The following is a 21,209-nucleotide window of genomic DNA, read 5'->3' as shown; positions in this document are numbered from 1 at the left end:
TTATGGAGATGTTGTAATTGCCGACAGGGTTTCACCTAAAATAAATTTAATTTGTCATTTAGGAACAACATTACCACTTTGCATTCCACGAGGAGTCAGAGTTGACTCGCCAATGATGCAGGTTTAACGCCACTTTAGTTGAATGACAAACATGTTACTAAAAAAAAAAATTAGGAGATTATTTTAAAACTTTTAAAATATAAGAAACCAATTTACAACTGAAAAATAAATGAGGGACCAATCATATATTTTAACCTTTTTTTATTTACATATTTCTATACTTCTATTTCGTGGGTGTCATGGGGTCGTAAATCTTTTATGTACCAAAAAATAGGTGGCATGGGACCGTAAAACAAACGAACGTGATATTTTTAATTAGGAACATTTTTGGTTTTATTAAACCTATAACATGTGATAACATTAAGAATCGACCCAGCAACCTAATAAATATCTGGATAAATAGAATATAGAAGTATATAAAAGTAATTAAGGAAGAGAAGTCAAATAATAATATTATTTTTGTAGCAAACGCTAATTAGTATTTATATTTTTTAGGATACTGATTAAGAATTTTAAGAAATTATTAAAAACATAACATGATTAATGTATTGCCATTATGATTTTTAATACATTTAAGCATATTTTTAACATTTTTTATGTTTTGTTTTTCAACCAATATCTTAATTACATCCGCGATCAAGATTACATTTTTAAATATAAATGATAAAAGTTTTGTAATTATATAACTCAAACTTTTTCATAAATGTTAAAAAACAAATAAAAACCAGTGAAAATGTGTACCACGCATTGTGTTTTGAATGTTTCTCACTTTAAGAATATACCTATGTACAATAATAATGAAACTCGTTTTAAACTCTTAAAAAAACATATCTTTGAAATAAAATATTGTTAAAATTCTTAAATTTAATGTGACATGATTTACTTTATTAAAAAGGATTTAAGCAACCCACCTTAGTTGCATACTCTAATTTAACAACAAAGAATGAAGAGAGAAAGTACTTTCAAAGTTTGGAAGTATATCCTTGAAAATTAACAAGTCTTGTATACGTAAGAGAAGAACCTACATTATTTGTCCGGTCTATAGGTACGGAAGTAAAAGATTGGATAATTACATTTAGGAGTCAAAACTTACGTGTATTCTTAAAACAAATAATAAGAACAAATAACGAACTTTATTATCTCTAAAGAGTTAAGTACGGAAGAGTCTAAAAAGAGGATTCAATTTTGGAGCACCAATGAACAATTGTTTGTTGGCAAAGTTTATGAATACATTAGAGGTGTCAAACCTACTGTTAGTTGGTGTTCTGTCATATGGAACCCAGCAACTCCCCCTAAGATGTCTTTCATTTTATGGCTTGCTAAAAGGAATCCGCTACTTACTCTTAACAAAGTTGCTTTTTTGAACAAGGTTCCCCTTTATGTTCAAATGAGTCTGAGTCAAATGCTCATTTGTTCTTTTCTTGCATAAAATCTCTCCAAGTTTGGGCTCACATTCGTGATTTGGCTCCTTTCCACAGACATTTCACTTCTTTACAGCACATTACTGACTCTTTAATTAGGGGCAGATCCATATTAGGTGTTCAAGGAAAATTACGTTGTCTGGCTATATCAATTACAGTCTATTGCATTTGGCTGTCTAGGAACAAACTGATTTTTGAAGATTATCAATTCTTATGTAATAGAGGTTATTAGCAAGATTAAGTTTCTTATATATAGACAAGGCGCACCTGTTGTATTTGTTTTAGCATCTTGATATAGGTATTAGGGAGATTTTTTATTTTCTTTAACCGCGGGGTATGCCCCGTTTATTATTGTATCATTTTGGGTTTAATATAATTTACATTTTTTCCCAAAAAAAATAATAACAACAATAATAAAAAAAAAGGCAAGTTTCGTCAACCACCCATCCTGCATCCATTACCAGGCTAGTAAGATGATTTAATATTTATCCATTAAAAAAAATAGGTAACATATACGAGTATACGTCCAGGTCGGAACAAAAAAAAAATCAAGGGGGACGAAATTTTAATACACAATAAACAAAATTAATAATGACTAAATTTTACTATGAATAATCATCTAAAATTAAGTTTAATAAAAAAAAAGTTATCTATCATATGAAAATAAATATAACTACCTTAATACAAGTTTGTAGTAAAATTTTTGAAATTTACAATAAAGGAATGCGGTGAGATAGATCAAAACTATTGTTATTTTTTTTCCTAAAGAATGAAGAAAGATTTTTGAGTTGTCATACTTCAATTGTAATTCCAAATATTAATAAAAAAATAATGATTTTAGATTTTTGAGAGATTAAAAAAATTTACAAGCAATAAATCTAAACTCGTTATTTTACAAAAACTAAAAGCATATCTAAGTATAAAATTTATAATCAATATAACTCGTTACTTTAGAAAGGTCACATGCTTATAAAATTATTATTTTTTAAATTTTGACTTTAGACAATTTTTATATATAAAAATAGTAATCGATAGAAAGAATATAATACTATTCTTATATGTGATTGTGGCAGAAATATAGGAGATGGGTATTTAGGAGTTTCAACGTTAAAGATAAGAATTTATGAGCGATAAGAAAAAGAAGGGACAGAAATATAATACAATTATTATCTATTGAGCATATTTTATGTATTTATGGGGAATATAATGTTATCTCTTATTGATCTAGTTAATAACAAACAACTCAAATCTTAAAAGGATGTAGATTTAATTTACGTTGTTGACAAGAGAATTTTATTAACAAGTAATTTCTAAGAATTTTTATAAATATTTTTTGAGCCTTAAAAATTCTCATGTTCTTTTTCTAAAAAAAAAAGGGACTTGTCCTGATCTTATTGCGTTCTCCAAGTCCAATTCACCGAACTTTTATTTCAGCAAAGAAAAAAAAATACCAGTTGTTTGTCATCGTTTACTACCATGCATGTGAGGAATGTTAAGTGCTTGCTCGTTTGTCGTTCAATTTATTTTATACAATATGACAAATTTTAATAGCATTCAATAGTTTACAATTGTGAAAAAAATATTTTTCTCAAAGTTTTAAAAAATCAGACTACTAAATTTAAGAAGAAACAAGGGACCCGAAGCATACTAATTTGGAGATTTTTTTCCAGTATTTCATCAATGTTTGAATGGGAAATTTTGAATTTTTTTAAATTTTATTGCAAGTTAATGTTTTGATAGACAAATTTTAAATAAATTAGTAGAAGATTTAAACTAATTTAATTTGTAATAACCTTAAGGAGAAATTCAAAGACTTAAAAATATTAGAGAGACTTAACTTGGACACAGTTTAAATATAAAAGACTTCAAGTACGATTAAATCTTATTTTAATAGCAATTTGGAGTAGTTATGAGATCAGTGATTTTATGAAAATAAAAAAAAAAACGTATGAATGAGAATAAAACACGCTGAAAAGTCTTATATTGGTTTATGAGATTAGTCATTAATCTTGGAAAGAAGCAGAGTTGATTTTTGAGGTCTCGGAAAGAATTACCATTGAAGTTTTAACTGATGGAGGATTCTGAATAACAAGAATGTTGAATGAAGTATCATCACGTGAAGTGTCATAGTGTGAAAAAGTCGTCGAGAAGTCAACAATCAAGAGAATTACAACTTGCATTTTTCTTCTGCTACCCCTTTATATCAATACCCTATGTCCAAACGTTATTAACATTAAATCATTTTTGAGCTCATGACAAAATCATTCCTTCTACATACCATACCATAGTCTATTAGTCGGCCAACTAAGGTAAACAACCATCACAGACATTGCAAGCATATCAATGGGTTAGAATACCATTCAAAAAAAGAGAAGTCAAACTCTTTCACAAAACATTCCATAAAAGCCAAGAGTTGAATTTTATTAATTTAACAACATAGTCAAGGTCCAAATGTTGTTCACGAAAAATAATATTATTTCTATGACACCACATAGCCCACAGCGCTGCTCCCCATATTGATTTCCAGATCTTATTCTTACGTATCCCTAGCCAGCTGCACTCATGGGTTAGGAAGTGTTGGATAAGCTGGTTGTGGAGCGCAGAACAAATGCCCAACTATCTATAGCATGCATTCCACACATCTACGACAAATTTACACATAAACAAGGAATGTTCCAACGTCTCATTTTCTATTTTACAAAACAAACACATAGTTGCTTCCCCTTGAATTGTTATATCGCGCTTGTTTAGATTATCCACTGTCAGAAGTCTATCCAACGACATTCTCCATATGAAAACCAAGACTTTTTTTTTTTGGAATAAAGAGCTTCCAAAGATGTTTATAGAAAAGCTTTTCAACAAAATTTGGATCAAAAGTGACAATATTATAAGCTGAATTGACTGAGAAAAATACTGTTGAAGAGCTTTTCCACACCACCTCATCACAAGTACATTGTTTCAATCTCACACCCTCCATTTCCCTCATCAAATCACAAACTAAAAGTGTTTCCCAAGTAAACCACTCCCTACGCCATTTAAGCTTCCACACCCAGCTTCCATTCACCCACTCCCCAACGTGACCCAATAGATTATCCTTTTGCTTTGAATTTTTTATAAAAAAATCCTATTATATCTAGAAGCAAGACATTCATCACCCACCCAAATTATTTTCCAAAAACTAAGCTTCATACCAAGTAATATTATTATCAAACCATAAACCCTCACACCTATCACCACAAATGTCCACAATGTCCCTCCACCAAATAGAATCCAAATTAGACACCCTCCTCATTGCACCATCCACCCTTTTCACCATATTTAGATCTCAAAACTAAGCTCCACACCGAGCCTTAATCCTCTATAAACCTCCACCCATTTTGAGAGCAAAACAATATTAAAAAACTTTAAAAACCCCCCCCCCTTTGGGGGGCAAAAAAAATTATAAAAAAATCCTTACCCCCCCCCCCCCCCCCCCCCCCCCCCCCCCGGCACCACTAGGTTTACACACATCCTCCCATTTTACCCAAGACACCTTCCTTCTCCCCTCCTCACCCCCCAGAGGAAATCCCTTTGAAACTTAACAAGTTTACTAGTCACACTCTTCGGTATCATAAAAAATGAAAGAAAAAAGAGAAGGAGAAAAGAGAGAACTGAATTGATTAGAGTCATCCTACCCTTAAAAGAAAGTGTTTTTTTTGTTTCCATTTGCTCAATCCCATCCTACATTTATCAATAATAGGATCCCACATTTTTTCTCTCCTAGGGTTTGCTCCTATTGGTATCCCAAGATAGACAAAAGGGAATGACATAGAACTACAATTAAGGATGCTTGCATACCTTTGAATAAGAGATGACTTTGCACCAATCCTACCTATTTTATTATTGCCAAAATTCATCTTTAGCCCCAAAATAATTTCAAAGAATATCAACATAGCCTTAATGCACATGACATTCTCTATTGATTCCTTCACAAAGAAGATTGTGTCAACCACGAATTGCAACAAAGAAATCTCATTTTTTTTAACTTTCCCCCACTTTATGCCCCAAATAAGTTCCTCCAATCAAAACTTGTCTCATGAGGCCGCTCAATCCTTTTGCAACAATGAGAAACAAAAAGGGAGCAATAAGGTATTCTTGCCTCAACCTTCTCATAGGACTAAACTCCTCGGTTAGACTACCATTTACCAATATAGAGATTAATGAAGATTTCAAGCAGGCTACTTTCCATGATATCTATTTAGAATTAAAGCCCATCCTCCTTTTCATATAAAATAAAAATTCCCAAGACACACACAATCATATGCCTTTTCAAAGTCTACCTTAAATACAAGGCATTTTTGCTTCCCCATTTTTGCATTATCCATTATTTCATTGGCAATTAGCACACTATTAAGCATGTTTCTTCCCCTACAAACACACTTAGCTTCTCATCAATAATCTTGAGAAGCACCAACTTCAACGTCTTTGCAAGCACCTTTGTTATAATCTTGTAAACACATCCAATCAAGGAGATTGGTCTAAATTCTTCAAGACCTATCCTTCTTTGGGATTAAGGCAATAAAAGAAGACCTTTCTCCCAAAACTCCTTCATCACGAGCAAGATATCTGGTTTCATAGTGTCCTAATATCTCTTTATAAGATTATAATTGAGCCCATCGGGACCCTGACTTTTATCACCTTCACAATTCCACATTGCCTTTTTTATCTCCCCTTCATTAAAACAACAACAAAGTGAATCATTGTCACCAACCCCCAAGTGTTTGAAGGACATGCCATCAAGTCATGGTTTCATCCATGCTTCTTGATAGAATATTTTTTGATAAAATTCCAACACCTCTTTCTTCACAAGTCTTGGTTCCTCCTCCCATCTTCCTTTGATGGAAATCCCTTTGATGTTGTTCTTCCTTCTCTTCCAATTTATGACACCACGAAAAAACTTTGTATTACCATCACCTTCCTTTATCCACCTACTTCTTGATTTTTGAGGTAGAAGGGATTCATTTCTCCTTGCAATTTTCCAATACTCACCTACATAAAATCTTCTGCTATCCATCTCTTCTTGCAATAAGCTTCCATTTTCACCCTTCAAGTCTAAGAGATTTATCTTTGCCACTAGGTCCTTAGATTGTTTTTGAAGGTTCCCAAAGCTTTCCTTGTTCCACTGTTTAAGGTCTTTTTTTAGTAGCTTGATCTTCTCTTTGAGTACATAAGCCCCTCTCCCTTGTACTTCATATGAATTCCACATCCACGCTACCTTTTCTTTGAAGCCGTGTTCCATGAACCAACAATCAAGGGCCCTAAAGGGTTTGGGACCCCAATCATAGTTTGTTACTTTCAAGACTATAGAGCAATGATCCGATATACTTCTTTCCATGACATATTGAGTGTTTCCCGACCGTTTCTCCATCTACCCATTAGAGACTAGGATTCTATCAAGTCTACTCTGAGTGTGAATTAGTTCTATACCAAGTGTATGTCCCCTCCCTACCAACAGAATACCCTCCACTTCCATTTCATGGATGAAATTATTAAACTCTTGCATGTCCCTACATCCAACCACCACATTGAAGTTATCTCTTCTTTCCTCAAGGTATTTAATAGAATTAAAGTCACCAACAATACACCATCTATCCTTCTTCACACGATTTCTAAGATTAACAATCTCAGTCCATAACCTCTTTTTATCACCTAACTCACGGTGCATATACATTAAGAATGAAGCATGAATTGTTACCATCTTTCCAGACACCTTGTACCCTAAGAAAACCCTTTCCAACAAATGTATTAGTTACCTCTGAGTTGTTTATTCCAAATGCATAGTAGTCCACCAACTGAATTAATAGCTTGTGATTCCCTCCATTCAAAGTCGTCGCCTCCCCATAATGCTTTGCGTGTGCCTCTCTACATAACATCCATCTTGGTCTCTTGAAAACAGGCGAAGTCTATTTCCTCCTTCTTTTTTTTTTATCAACTTCCTAACAACCCTTCTTTTTACCTGCCCCCAATTCCTCTCACATTATGGTTTAATAACTTCATAAAGACTTTCCTTCATGCCTTGCCTTCTCCTCCACACATGGTTCTTTTGCCCCATTATCTCTCAATTCAAGGTTCACCAAGTCGTGTACCATCTCCTTTTCGCTTCCATAGAACATCCCTCCCATTTTTTGCGCCAAAGTTCATAATTTTTTACCTTCTGCCATTACATCTTTGACAACAATAACAGAGTTGGAACTCCCTCCCGCATTTACTACTCTTCAAGTCGATGCCACTACAAGTCATAGTGTTGGCAGGATGTCCAGTGCACTTCATCAGCTTGGCTTGAGCTTTCATCATCGGTGCTCTAGATAAATTCTTGAACCCATTGTGTTGATGGGAGGCATGCTTTCAATGGCTTCCCTTAGTCCCCTTTGACCCATATTCAATAGAAGGATCTCTTTATCATAAGGTCTTTGCTTATCATTCATTGCTTCCTCCCCTTTCTTTGGTACGTGTTTTGCTTCACATACCCTCCTCCATATACACGTCCATCCTCTGCTTCCTATACGTATATGTCACCTTTAGTTGTACCTCCTTTCCCCTTCTTCCTTACCAACACCTCTTCTTCAGCATAGTCTAAAACACATTTAATATGTTAAAATAATTAAAATAAAACACATTCATTTCAGGTTTCAAAAAAATCATCTTTACCAAGTAAGGTTGACACATATGGTAATCTTCCGCTCACACTAAGTGTGCTTCTTCGTTGGGACGTGACATGCAAATTCCATTATAAACATTTTTGAGATTGGTGATCTTTCTTGACATTGCAAAGGAAGTGTCTTCCCCCAATCTAAATTTTCTTGAATCAAAAAGTTATTTTCCGCTCAAAAACTATAATATAATATTACAAGGTAGCGTTTTAAAAAAAAATGGAAAAACTGGTGTTTCCGCATTAAGACATTAAAAAAAATCAGATAGGAACTTAAATGATTAGAAGCTCAATCTGGTTTTCTTCCTTTTGTATTGAACGTGGTGCATTCAATATATAGCATCGAAAAAGGAATAGTAGCGAATTGGTTTGGTACCTTTGCTAAGTGTTAATGATTGATTACCTAATGATTCTGTATCGATGAAAATGGTTTAATTCAGGGGAAACAAAGAGAATCAGCAGTTTGTAAAATAATCAATCATGTTAAAGTGGTTGCAATTCTTTTTTAGGTAACGAGGTGGTTGCGATTATTGGTTGCTCTAAAAGTTAATTAAAGAAAAGGTATCAAGTTTAAGCTTCCTCGGCACACTCATTAGAAGAACAAATGATTATCTAAAACCACAAAAAGGTCAATGTTGGTTTAAAATATAAAATTGCAAGAATCCAAGTAACTAGCACAAAATCTCAACTGTCTTCATCAAATAGATCTTCGCGTCATGAGCAATCTTCCATTCACTTCAAAATTTTACTAGCTCTTAAAGCCTCAATTAGTTTTTTCTGCTAATCTTCTTCTAATTAACAAACTATCACTTTACAATCTATGTGCCTATTAAGTTTATATATATCACCCTGTCAAAGAAAAGGTTTATATATATCACGTGTTTTAATCAGCAAATTGGCATTTATAAGTTTACATATTTACGAATTTGTATGATATGATGGAGTTAATACATAAGTGGTAATGTTCGTACGATATATAGTTTTTTGTGGTTTGTAAGAAAAATAAAAATTGAGCAGTGTTATCCGGAAATTCAAAACATTAAACCTGAATGTAAAGAAAAAAATTATGTTTTAATATTAATACATTGAAATAATATAGAATTTTTTTTATAAATTACAAACATTTTCCCCCCCATAAAGCCTAATTCTGGTCTCCTAAAGTTTCACGTCTCGTCTTTTTAATTCTCTTAAATATCTATCCATTAAAATAGGTCATCAAAAATTTAAAACATTGTCATGTTAATCTTTGGTTTATTGATTTATTTTTCTGTCACTTTAGTACCTCTTGAAAAGGAAAGATGGTGAAGTCAAATTTCTGGGCTGGATGGGTCCACAGTACTCCACACCGACGCAAAAAGTATACACTGAACTTGAATCGTGTTCCACAATCATTTTGGACTGTGGGGATCAAATTAAAGGCAATCATCATCATCATCTTTGAGAGTTCCACGTGAAGCCACAAATTTTATGAATGTATTGTTGGATTGAAGTTTGTAAATCGGGTCTGAATGAATTTAATTTTGTAAATTGAGTTTGTAAAATTAGTCTTTTATTTTGTTTTATTTTAATTTGAATTCTAAGATAAAATTGAGGTAAAACTTAATTTGTAATAAGACTAAACTAAAAATCAAATAAGATATTTTTTTTTCAATTTTATTTTAACATTGGAAACTTTCAACTCATAACCAAACACGTTTGTATAGTTCAGTCCTTTTTTACTTTTCAATTGTTGTTTTTAAGGGGAAAGCATTTTATTTTATTGGTTATTTTTAAAATGGAAATAAATTTTTTATTCTTTAAATAATATGATAATTTTTTAACATGAATTTGATTAACTTCAATCGTATTTAGAAATAAAAATTTAATAGGATCCCCCGTGACTGCTCAAATTGAAAAAAACGGAGAGAACTGATATTTTGACGTTTATTCATCATTTTTAAAAGTTGGCGTGGGAGTATAACGAATCGAATCTTTTATTTGCATACAAATAGAAAAAAAATGTGTTTCATTTTAGTATTACTTCTCTTTTCTTTTCGCAAAGTTTAAAGAAATACATTATAAAAAAAACCCTTAAGTAGTGATTTTTTATGTGTAAAAGTTGAAATAACTTTTATAAATTTAATCTGGTGACCATCCCTATACCAAGAATCTAATTTTGCATATTATAATCTGGGAAGAGTGTCGCACTTTTTGTAATAATAAAAAATACATATTTTACACTAGAATAAAAACTGAATCAGATTAGCTAGTGTCCAACAATCTCATTTTGAAGAAATGTTTCCCTTGCCACCCTTCATTATCATGGTGAACAGAATTAATTCACCATGTCTTCGGTCTTCAAGTACAGATTATTTGGAAGCACGTTGGGCAGAAAGCCAATCAAGTCACAGATCTTCTAATAGCGTGTTTGGTTTCAAATTTTCAATTTAATGTAGGTTGTTTTGTTTGATCCCAAGTGGTAGAGAACTATTGATAACGTTAAATGTAAGCTATAGGCGTGAATGGTGTGATTTAGAGCCCATTTGTTTCTTAGACGCATGAACGTGACACAATTTCCTATATCAATCCACCGGACTCTAGTTGACATTTTGCAAAGCACGTATTCCTATGTATGATGGATGGAAAGAGATTTTTTATCCTTTGAGGAAAGGTGGTTTTGAAATGCACGCAAACAATCAGGTCCTAGGCACTTCTACAACCGAGGAAAGGTTCACACCAAATGAAAAGGGAACTCAACCACCATATATGATCACTAGGGGAGCTTACGAAGAAGCCTTGTTTGTTTTATTGGATGTGAATCCGAGAGGTAGATAGAGAGACCAACAATTAAGATGGGGAGAACATAAACACTCTGGATTGAGGAAAAAAATGTCCAAAAAAGTGGAAGACAATGGCAATTTGTAAGCGGCATGTTCGTGGTACTTGTTATCGCGATGATGATTAATTAGGCTCTCACAAGGACGTCTTGGACCGATGGGTTGATCACTAGTAGCTGGGGTATTAACATCACAATGCCAATCAATTAAGAGAAAATGATATTTTCTCAGATCTAACGAAATTACATACCAACTTATTAAGGGTAAATGGTGTTACATTGTTATATAAATTGAGGGAGGTCTATGTAGAATCCAAGAAAGAAGGGTATCCGGTGGGTTCTTTTAATGGTAATTGACGATAGCAAGACAAAAGGGAAAAGACAAAAATTACAATACCGAGAGAACTCTCCTAGCATCAGCATCTAGCATGTCTAGTAAGTATTAACTGCGATGGTATAGTTTCAACTCTCTGAAAATGAACACCATAGTTTGCCCCCCCTTGGCTAAATACCATCGGCCAGTAGTTTCCCTCCCTCCCTCCCTGAGAATGAACAGCATTTATCTCCCAAGTTCTAGCAGTAAGTTATTTTATCAATGCTGGGAGTGGCATATTTATGACACGGGTTCAGGGGTGGTTGTACTAATGAAACTGCCAGAAATGAATCAGATACACGCAGAGCATTTTATGATGGCCAGCTATTAATTTCATTAAATTTTAGAAAATGTGAGTGTAATTGGGCCAACAATTAATGCTAGGAACATACTCTATTCTAAAATAAAGAGCACTAAAGCTTCAGGTTCAGAAAATTGCCATGCAATATTATACTTCTAGTTCTAGGTTCTAACCAAGCATGTATATATGTCAAGCTTAGAAGGCTAGGACACCATGCAACAAATCTAAACAGTAAACACAACGGTTAATTTTTGTTGGTTCAAACATAGAGTACAAATGGGTGTAAGTGGAAGGCCCAAGTGTGGAAGTACAAAGTCTCTGGTACATATGCAATTAAAATGTTAGGTGCAGCAGCACCCACCCAATGTAGCAGGATCATCACCGATTAAGCTGTGGCTGCGGAATCATAGCATCATTTATGCACGAAATAACTAGCACCAATCCAAATGGAAACCGTATTTGCTATATAATTTAAAATTTCAAATAATATACATGCGATTTCAATATATGGTTTCCTATAAGGCATGGCTTGGTTAACAAAAAGCTAGCAAACAAATTGCATGGTGACTGGGAATTCAAAAGTGTTCTAGGCTTCTAGCACCGTTACCCGGACGGATTGCTGATGCGCTACCAGTTAGTAACATTATACAAAAAAAAAAACCTATCTTGGAACAGAGTATGTGACCCACAATATAATTGGATGAGACTCCTCAAATAAAAAATTTCCTTACAGGCTTGGGGATTGAGCTTTATCACACCCAAAATCATATAAAACATAGGAGTGCAGGTGAGAACAAAACATTAATTTGCAGATTAAATTCTCTTCCTATTATCAACTCGTTGTTTCTTTGATGCAGATCCAGCTTTTGTATTCTCACCACTTGATTGAATCTAGATGAGAAGAAATTGTATGAAACCTCAACACAATTCTAAAACATATTATGCAGAAGTAGGAGACATTACCTTATCAAGCTTATCCCGCACAAGACTCACTGTTTGATTCATGGAATTTGAAGCAAAATAATCCTGGTTATAGAACATGTTAGTACTTAGTTTGAGGTAATGTATGAAAAGGAAGTATCCTTTTTTCTTTGCATATAGCATCCTAGTTAGAGCAAATTAATAGAGTCTAATAACTTGGGAAACTATATCCACCAATCAAAGCCCTAACAGATTGCAACAAAATTAGTAACTGTAAAAATAATTTCCATCAGAAATATTAAGATAGCCGAACATTTGAAAAATACAATTGCATATAGGTGTCTTCCGGTCGGTTCTCAGAGGCAAAGTTAATAAAGATGAGAAACTCAATAATTTCAGAATGTCCTTACAAATATTCTAGGAACATTAATTGCAAAGAAGAATTTTATTCATCCCCACCCAGAAATTTTCCTTCAATTCAAAGGGGACAGAGTAATCAGTGCAAAAAAAAAAAGGAGAGAGCAAGAAACCAGAGTAAATTTTTAATATTCATATAACAGAGAAGCAACAAACCTCATTAGAGGAAACCATTCTTATTGGAAAATTACCACTGTGTGAACCTCCTTTGAGCTCTACATCCCTACAGGGGGGGAAAGAGAAACAATTACAAATGTTGCCTTAGCTTCAACTTAAAGCTTGGAATCGCACAACACAGTCAAAATAAATTACCTTGCATTAGAATCTAAATGTTGTGAGCAATTGGTCTTTGATGTAATCCGGGGCTTAGAGCTTGAGGCTGTGGTCTCTTTAGATCTTCTAGCTGATGTCACATGGAAGGTATAAGTTGATAAAAATGTCATTACAACAATAATTTATATAACAAGCATTTGTGTAACCACTGTCAGGCTTTAACTTACGGTTCAATCGTGCTAAAACCTCCCTTCTTCTTCCCTCTAACTTATCCATTGTGTCAGACAGGCTCTCAAATTGGGGAGCATAAGAAACCTGCAGTTTATTCCCAAAGAAAACAAAATCGTCCAATTTTCTTTTTGCAAACCTGAAAATTGTAGATAATAGGTATTCCCTCAAGTCAACCTTCTCAAACATAACATAAAGAAATGCCTAGTATCGTACTCTATAACACCTTTTCAAAACTATCATTATAGGTTAAAATTCCACACTGATCCCCCACTAATTAAAAATGAGCTCCAGTTATTTAGAATGGTCCACTTGAATTTTAAGAAATTTCCCAAAGAGAGTGTCACTATTGTTCCTAATTAAATTGATAATATAACTACTTCATCTGCCAACAAAGAACAGAATGAAACCTGGCATTGTTGACAAGGCGGAATTTGATCCAAAATACATCAGTGTATTTCTCACAGTCCTCTGCATCCATTGGCTTACACCTGCACAGAAAAATTCTCAAATAAACTCGATAGATAGAATCAAACAAGAAAAGAAAAATAAATAAGCAAATAAATACACAATTTTCCAAGTGATGAATAAAGTTACTCCTCGACTTCTCCATAGGAAGAAAACAATTTCAGCAACTCATCCCCACAACCTAGTTCTGGAACGTTCCTCACAATCAAATATCTGCACCTTCCAAACGAAACAATTCAATAATTTTTTTTACTAAAAAAATAAATTGAAGTGACGAAAGAATAAAAAGAGTATTCAAACAGGACCTGGATTCATCACAAACAGTGTAGACCCGAACTGCAGGGGATTCGTCCTTGTAACGAGGCATTGGAGAATTAACTGTTCAGAGGGAAAAGAAAAATTAAGGTTTATATGAAGAGAGTAAACGGCAATCGTGGAAACTAGGGTTGGGTTAGGAAACTGAAAAATTAGCGTATGTTATAAGATCCATGCATGTGAAAATTCAGGGATCGAATTAGGTTTTAGAACTCAGCAAATTGATTAAGGACAAACCAATCAAGGCTTGTTTATATATGAACGGCAAAAGTTACGCGGTGGTGACAACGACGACGGAAGAACACTGCCGCAGTCAGGAACGAGAAATGCATTGATGGTGGTTTACGGTTAACCCAAGAAAAACCGGTCTAGTGAGTCATTGATTTAAATTAAATTAAATTATTATTTTCTAAATTTTTTATCTTTGCTTATTTTTATATAAAACATAAAATTTTGAAATTTATATTATATATAACTATTATAAAGAAAATAATCTCATTTCTTATTTTTCTTCTGAAATATTTTTACCCTCAATATTATAAATCATTATAATATTTTATTTCAACCACGATTACATCTTTCAAAAAAAATCACATCTAATTACATCATAGTGGTTTTTTTACTAGTTGTAAATAATAATAAAAACTGTTTTCTTCAATAATTTTAGGTCAAAGACATTAGACGGGGAAATACTCAAGATGGAGGGAAAAAAGGAAACAAAATAGAGGAGAGGTCTAAATAATAGAATCTAAAATATCTAAATTTAAAAATAAAAAGTTTCTTATATTTTTGTTGTTAAAAAATGAATTAAATGGATGATAATTTTTTATTCGAGTTGGGAAAAAAAGGATAAAATTCAAAAACCGCACGTGATTGGGTAATGCTATTATGTAAGTTATCTCAAACAGAAATGTGTTTTTCCTTGTAAAATGATGAAACTTAGGAGTGGATTTAATCGTTTTGATGGTCTCAATGCAAATGAAGAGTCTAAGGGTTAAGTTACACTGTTTTGATTTCAATTGCTTTAAACTTGTCAATAAAATTTGTCCATCAGAATGATTTATGTTTTATTGTTGGCTTAATGAGTGAATATTATTATTGGCTAAATTTGATATAATAGGAATTTTGATGAATTCAATAAAAGAAAAAGGAAGCTGAATAGATTATGATTCACTTAAGCTGCTACTAATTCTTATTTCCTATTACAAAATGGGGTTACACAGAATCATCTGAAGGATGATAACTACTATGGTCTTGACAAGCCTTTATTGTGCTTAGCACAACATAAAACACCATCATGACTGCAAGAAACACCATAGCTACCCATGCCATTCGAGCAAAATTGTTCAAAGCCTTGCAGTGTTTGAAAAGGATTTGAGAGAATGCATCTTTTACCAACTTGCATCCTATCAAGTTTTCCATACCAGGGTACATATTCAATAAGTTCTGAGTTGAACTTGTGTAAGCCTCAACTACCTTATATTCACCTCCATTCATTAAATGATCACTGCCACAATTTTCATCACTATCACCAAAACAGGTATAAGGCTTCAATACCTATAGAGCAAGGTTAGTAAACATAGACTACACCAGTAGAATAACTGTAAAACAAGATTATGGAAGAGTTACTTGTTTGTGGCATACCTTGGGGATATCCCCTATTTGAATACTATTAGGTGGGCAAAACTCTGGCTGATATAAATATTTAGGTGGTGCTGAGAAAGGGTTGCACAGATCAACATTATTTGGAAACATTGGCCCCAAGTTTGAATTCACCTAGAGATTAAACCAAAGAATAATAAGTTAACAACATCATATGCTCTCCCAAATATTGAGAATTGTTGTACTCTGGTCTTTACACATTACACTCAGTTTGACATATTAGTCGTCTATGACATGTAAGCTCTAATATGTTCGATTAAACACCAACACAAAATGAAGACTATAGAAAAATAGAAACATTAACCGTATGGCTTGGGAGATATAGTTTGGTCTTCTTTGTCGGATTGTTTTAGACTATTGTCATAATACTTAAAAGGTGAAAGAAAAAGGAGAAATATTAATAATACACTAACACAAGAAATTATTAGATGGTTCTAGACCACACCATCTATTCATGATCCTAATGGAGGAAAAAAAAAATTAATAACACTTGATGTCATACAAAGATTAGCAGGGACCATGATAGTCTAGGTCACCTAATTATTATAACACACCCTCTTTTGAACACATTTCTTACAATTAGCTGAAATTTTTTAGAAATTACAATTTTTTGTGGTTTGACTTCTTATTTAATGTGTCTTTTTATTATTTTATACTCTTCAATAAATTCTTAACAATAGTAAAATGTGGGTCAGAAGGAGCATTTGTGTTGCTAGCACTCCTTAAGAAGAAATTCGTGTCTGAGACTATGCAAAGGCTACCTTAGTGATGAGGAAGGAGATCCCTGCACCAACTTCAGGGAGAATTGCTTTCGCTGAGCGCAATTCGTCACAAGGGAGGATGGAGGTTAGGCTGTTATTATATGGATTTTCTTCGAAGTTGCAAAGAACTGTGCACGTATCAATAGAAAAACTGCAGAATAGGATAGTTTTTTAGTAATTACAACTTCAGGGAGAATTGATTTTGCTGAGCACAATTCCTCTAGTATGTTGGATTAAATTCCAACTTCACTCCTACTAAAGCAGGAAAATATTGATAATTCTTGAGAACAAATACAACAATCAATAAATTAGCCAGAATTTGGTTTTACTTTTCTAAGAAGAAATACAATCCAAAGATTAGCCAGCATATCACCGCCATCAGCCAGCACAGTATAACAAACCTGAGAGAAAAAGAGAGGAAAAAAACAAAAAAATCATGGATAAAAATCTTAGTTCCAAGCAAATGCAATTTAGTTTACCTACAGGTAAAATGCCCTCCAAAACATGTGTACTCCAAAAACTGTTCAACAGAAAATTCCAACATATTATGAGAATCATACCTATTTCATGTAGAAAATTTCCTTCAATCATGAACATAAAATCTAAACAGGATACAAAGATTTGAAATATTCACGGATGAGAATGAAGAAATCATAGTCATTAGATGTTATGCACCATCATTATTGACCAGTTAGACATACCTGACAAAATTGGTACTGCAACTAAATTCAAGCTTATGATCACAATGGTTATTATAAACCTGCAAATTAAAAGCATCCAATCATATCTTAGTTAGGTACTCACTTACATTTTTTTCAAAATGAAAATGAGAGACCGAAAATTCTTACACAAATTTGAAAGCCCTGTTAACAGTGCGCTTATTTTTCCTAGTTTTCTTTACGATATTATCAACAGCATTATCCATTTTCTTAGCCGTGGAGTTAAGATTTTCAGAAACCTCAGCACTAATACCGGAATCCACCAAGTTTTCTTGGATGTCTTCTAATGCTCTTGTTACATTGTGTATGATTTCTGATGCATCATCTGCTATCTTGATTATAACATTAACTGAAGTCCTTGCTTGATAATGGAATTTTGAACTCCCAACATAAACTAACACACTGGCAACCCTATAAAAACAATAATTATATATACATCATTTGTGATAAAGCAACAGAATAAGAATTTGAGATCAAATACCATTTCATAATGATTCTCTATTATCTAACTTGTAATAAAGATCATTTTCCTTTCCATTAATATAATCAGTGTAAGAATTTTTATGTAAGTAAAAATTTTACACTGTCAATCAGAAAAAATTTACCATACACATCAATTTGTGATTGACTAACAATGTTAATATTGTTTATACTATCAATGCATATACTATTTACTTTTTATGTCATCGCCACATCATATACTAAAGAATAGGATAATGTAGTAAAGTGGCAAAATTTTAATGGATATCAGCATAAAAATATTTTACTAAAGATTTGTTATATCATTAAATACCAGTTTACTATATGTACATTAACCATGCACATGTTGCAACTATATACAGAACCAATAACTGGTATATACCATATGTACCCAAAAGGTTTCAAGACTTACATAATTAATATCATGAATGATATAGCCAGAGGAATTGGCGAAAAATCACAACTCATATAATTACAAGAAAGAATTTTCTTGGTCCTTCTTCCTCCATCACTTTGGCAACAAAATTTGATTGTTAACAAAAAGAATCCACACACCATTCCACATAAAAGCCAAAGCACCCCAATTGCATATCCATATATTCCTGTGAAGAAAACTGACTACAAACATCAAAGACAAGTTAAAAAAAATATATAATGGATGTTAGGAATTTAGACTTAGACAAGAATGAAGAGGTAGACAGACTTACACTCCAATAATGCTTATTGGTGATGTCAAATCCTCCTCTGTATTTTTTTAAATGATCTAATGGATCTACTCTAACAGTATTGTCCGGCTTAATGGGTTTTGATACATTATCTGTTCCAAATAATATGCTCCTGTCAGGTCATTTAAAAACTAGGATACACAGGAAACTTGAACACATATTAGGCGTTGTAGTGGGGGATACAAGACACAAAATCATATTGTATAACTTGTGATGCCTTTTTTTTTAATCAAACTAGTATAATTTGTGTTCAATTTTACCAATTCTGTTGCAAGTTTTAAATTATTTACCAAGTCAAAGTAAGTTGTATTTGGTGAGACTAAGTTATGTATTAAAAAAAGTGAAACTCTTATTTGATATGAAGGTCTTTGTTCTTTATAATTAAAATATTATAAAGTCGTATTTGCGAAATAAGATTGCATAAAACTTATAATTTGATAGTCATACTCATCAGATATGACTTATTTGTATATACTTCGTATTTTCCAAATACAATTTGATCTAACTTAGTAAGTAATTCAAAAGTTACAGTATTTTGATAAAACTAAACATGACATGCACTATTTTTTTTTATAAAAAAAAGCTTGTCAACCATCAAATGCAAAATTGGACAGCAATCAACAATGCATTCTCTACATTTTATTTAGTAAAATAATGTTGATCAGTAGAAAATCTTGTTAGGGACAGGTCAGACACTAGATGTGTGCATCTCTCCCAATGAAGATTTGAACCTAAATTCATCAATCATGAAATTGTTCATGGTTTTGTAATCTTAATTTTGACAATTGCAGAACAACTGGGATAATAATATATTAAGATCGTAGAGATCTTCTAACAAAAGCACTTTATATTACTTGCAACGGAACCATTGGGAGACACAGCTTGTGCCACGGTTTGGTGGAGAATTAATGCTATAATCACAATAATAGATGCTAAGCCAATAGTGGTGCCTTTGGGGATGGCCATCTTTAACCTGCAAAGCCAAACAACAAAGATATTCTGCTTCACAAATATTTGCATGGTCGATGATTAGAGACTAATTAATATAATTTAATGCATTTTGTGTGTGTGTGTGTATATATATATATATGAACTAAAATCGTTGGTGGTTTGACAACATATATGCTTCATGTGTATTGCATTGCAAATTTGCTAGAAATTTTGCACGGTGCATGTAATGATTGAGACCATTTTAAAAATTGTCTTTAACAAATAACAAAAGAATAGTTGGTCACAAACTTACAATTAATGAAAAAACCTATAATTGTAGAAGTACTCAAATACACACATGCAGTTTTTTGGAATGACTTTACCTGATAAACTAATATATAGATGAAAAATGATCTGGAAAGCTTCCTTAGGAGTTAAGACCTCCAAAAAGCTACTCTTAAGGCGTAATTTCTCAACCTAGGGATACCTAAAATCCTTTCATCATATATATGTAATATGAAGATCGACATATATATAACTTCGTATATAAGTCATCACCTTCTCAAGTTTTAATTCTTTTAACAGAATACACATGGGAATTCAGGCTACTTACAATTCATATGCCATCTTTCACATATTTATTGTAGAGCAAACTTAGCCAAATCCAACTACAATTGAAACTGCATTAGATTTTTGTCATCCTCTAAACGAAAAAGAACCATATTGAAAACCACAATGGCATATATATTTGCATATTTGAAGTAACTAGGCCAAAAAAGCAAACTAACTAATGATCAATTGAGAGCAGAAAATCTATTATCAGTTTGCTTGAAATGCACGGTGTTAGACATTTTACCAAAAAAGTGGTATTGCTTTAGACCATTAATTTGTTTACCAAATTATAAAACCCTAAATAAAGGATTTTCCTTAAGTCTAATAATAACAATTTGTTCAAATTTATTTAAGAAAAAAAATGTTCAACACTCTTAATTACTTTCAAGATTCTCCTACGAAGGATGGTTCCATGCATTTTTCAAGTTTTAAAGTTAATCTACTCCTCACACAACAAAGAAGTGAAAATATGTCATATATTTCAAAGGAATAGTCTCAAATGCGCATGGTTTTGGAAGATACTATTAAGAGTCTGTTTTTTCAACCTAGGATGAGGATTTATGATCTAATCCTTCAAAATATAAAGATTTAGTTAAGAGATTAACTTCTCTACAAAAAAAAAATTCATACACACAGATATGGAAATTGAATCCCTTATCACATGTGGGAGATCATCATTTGTCAATTATATCACACCATATTGATTTTTAAAGTATATTTAGTCTACTTTTAAAAAAATCATTTATTTTTATCCGTCTCATGAAAAACTTATGAAAAAATAATTATTTTTAAACATGTTATGAGGCAAGCTCTTTCTTTATAAACATTAAAATAGTGAGGCATTATTAATAGTTGAAAATATTTATGAAGAGAGATATAATAATTTTCACATGACGAATTCATGTGAAAATTTAATAAGACACATTCCCAATTTACGTACCCAGGGTAAAAAAATGTTTAATTTTAATATTACGTCAGTACAAAGATGTTTACATTCTCAACCCATTAAAAATACTTTAGATATCAATTTTAAAATAATT

General features: G+C 32.5%; 3 protein-coding genes across 4 annotated transcripts; all 3 read right to left on the bottom strand.

Moving 5' to 3' along the window:
- Nucleotides 1-6,261: 6,261 nt before the first annotated feature.
- LOC112998590 (uncharacterized) lies at nt 6,262-6,888 on the bottom strand. Its single transcript, XM_026124758.1, has one exon. It carries the CDS (start codon nt 6,886-6,888, stop codon nt 6,262-6,264), a length of 627 nt encoding a protein of 208 aa, XP_025980543.1.
- Nucleotides 6,889-12,116: 5,228 nt separating this feature from the next.
- On the bottom strand, nt 12,117-14,686 carry LOC100527829 (RNA-binding protein 48). Of its 2 annotated transcripts, none has more exons than XM_003541099.4 (9): nt 14,518-14,686; nt 14,271-14,343; nt 14,095-14,178; nt 13,908-13,988; nt 13,497-13,636; nt 13,309-13,399; nt 13,153-13,219; nt 12,622-12,684; nt 12,117-12,549 (listed from the first exon to the last, which is right to left on the bottom strand). In XM_003541099.4, the coding sequence occupies exons 2-9, from the start codon at nt 14,330-14,332 to the stop codon at nt 12,472-12,474; spliced, it is 666 nt and encodes a 221-aa protein (XP_003541147.1). In that variant the 5' UTR covers nt 14,333-14,343; nt 14,518-14,686; the 3' UTR covers nt 12,117-12,471. The 2 variants fall into 2 exon arrangements, with proteins under 2 accessions (XP_003541147.1, XP_006592133.1); XM_006592070.4 differs by having other exon boundaries at nt 14,556-14,636.
- An 809-nt stretch (nt 14,687-15,495) lies between these two features.
- On the bottom strand, nt 15,496-20,184 carry LOC106795369 (uncharacterized). Its single transcript, XM_041007524.1, has 9 exons — nt 20,171-20,184; nt 19,482-19,600; nt 18,610-18,719; nt 18,458-18,504; nt 17,552-17,833; nt 17,405-17,463; nt 16,704-16,831; nt 15,925-16,056; nt 15,496-15,837 (listed from the first exon to the last, which is right to left on the bottom strand). Exons 1-9 carry the CDS (start codon nt 20,182-20,184, stop codon nt 15,496-15,498), a joined length of 1,233 nt encoding a protein of 410 aa, XP_040863458.1.
- Nucleotides 20,185-21,209: the final 1,025 nt, after the last annotated feature.

Source organism: Glycine max, chromosome 12, assembly GCF_000004515.6.
Source record: "Glycine max cultivar Williams 82 chromosome 12, Glycine_max_v4.0, whole genome shotgun sequence".
NCBI lineage: Eukaryota > Viridiplantae > Streptophyta > Magnoliopsida > Fabales > Fabaceae > Glycine > Glycine max.
Note: the sequence above shows the minus strand (reverse complement) of the source record. Positions and strands in the feature narration are given on the sequence as shown.

Coding starts and splice junctions, on each gene's coding strand:
- LOC112998590 (XM_026124758.1), bottom strand. CDS start 6,888: ATGGAGAAACGGTCGGGAAACACTCAATATGTCATGGAAAGAAGTATA.
- LOC100527829 (XM_003541099.4), bottom strand. CDS start 14,332: ATGCCTCGTTACAAGGACGAATCCCCTGCAGTTCGGGTCTACACTGTT. Junction 12,685..13,152: donor GAATGGTTTCCTCTAATGAG/GTTTGTTGCTTC, acceptor TTCTATAACCAG/GATTATTTTGCTTCAAATTC. Junction 12,550..12,621: donor TGCGGGATAAGCTTGATAAG/GTAATGTCTCCT, acceptor CTTCTCATCTAG/ATTCAATCAAGTGGTGAGAA.
- LOC106795369 (XM_041007524.1), bottom strand. Junction 17,464..17,551: donor AACAGGGCTTTCAAATTTGT/GTAAGAATTTTC, acceptor TTTAATTTGCAG/GTTTATAATAACCATTGTGA. Junction 16,057..16,703: donor TCTCCTTCCTCATCACTAAG/GTAGCCTTTGCA, acceptor TTTAATCTCTAG/GTGAATTCAAACTTGGGGCC.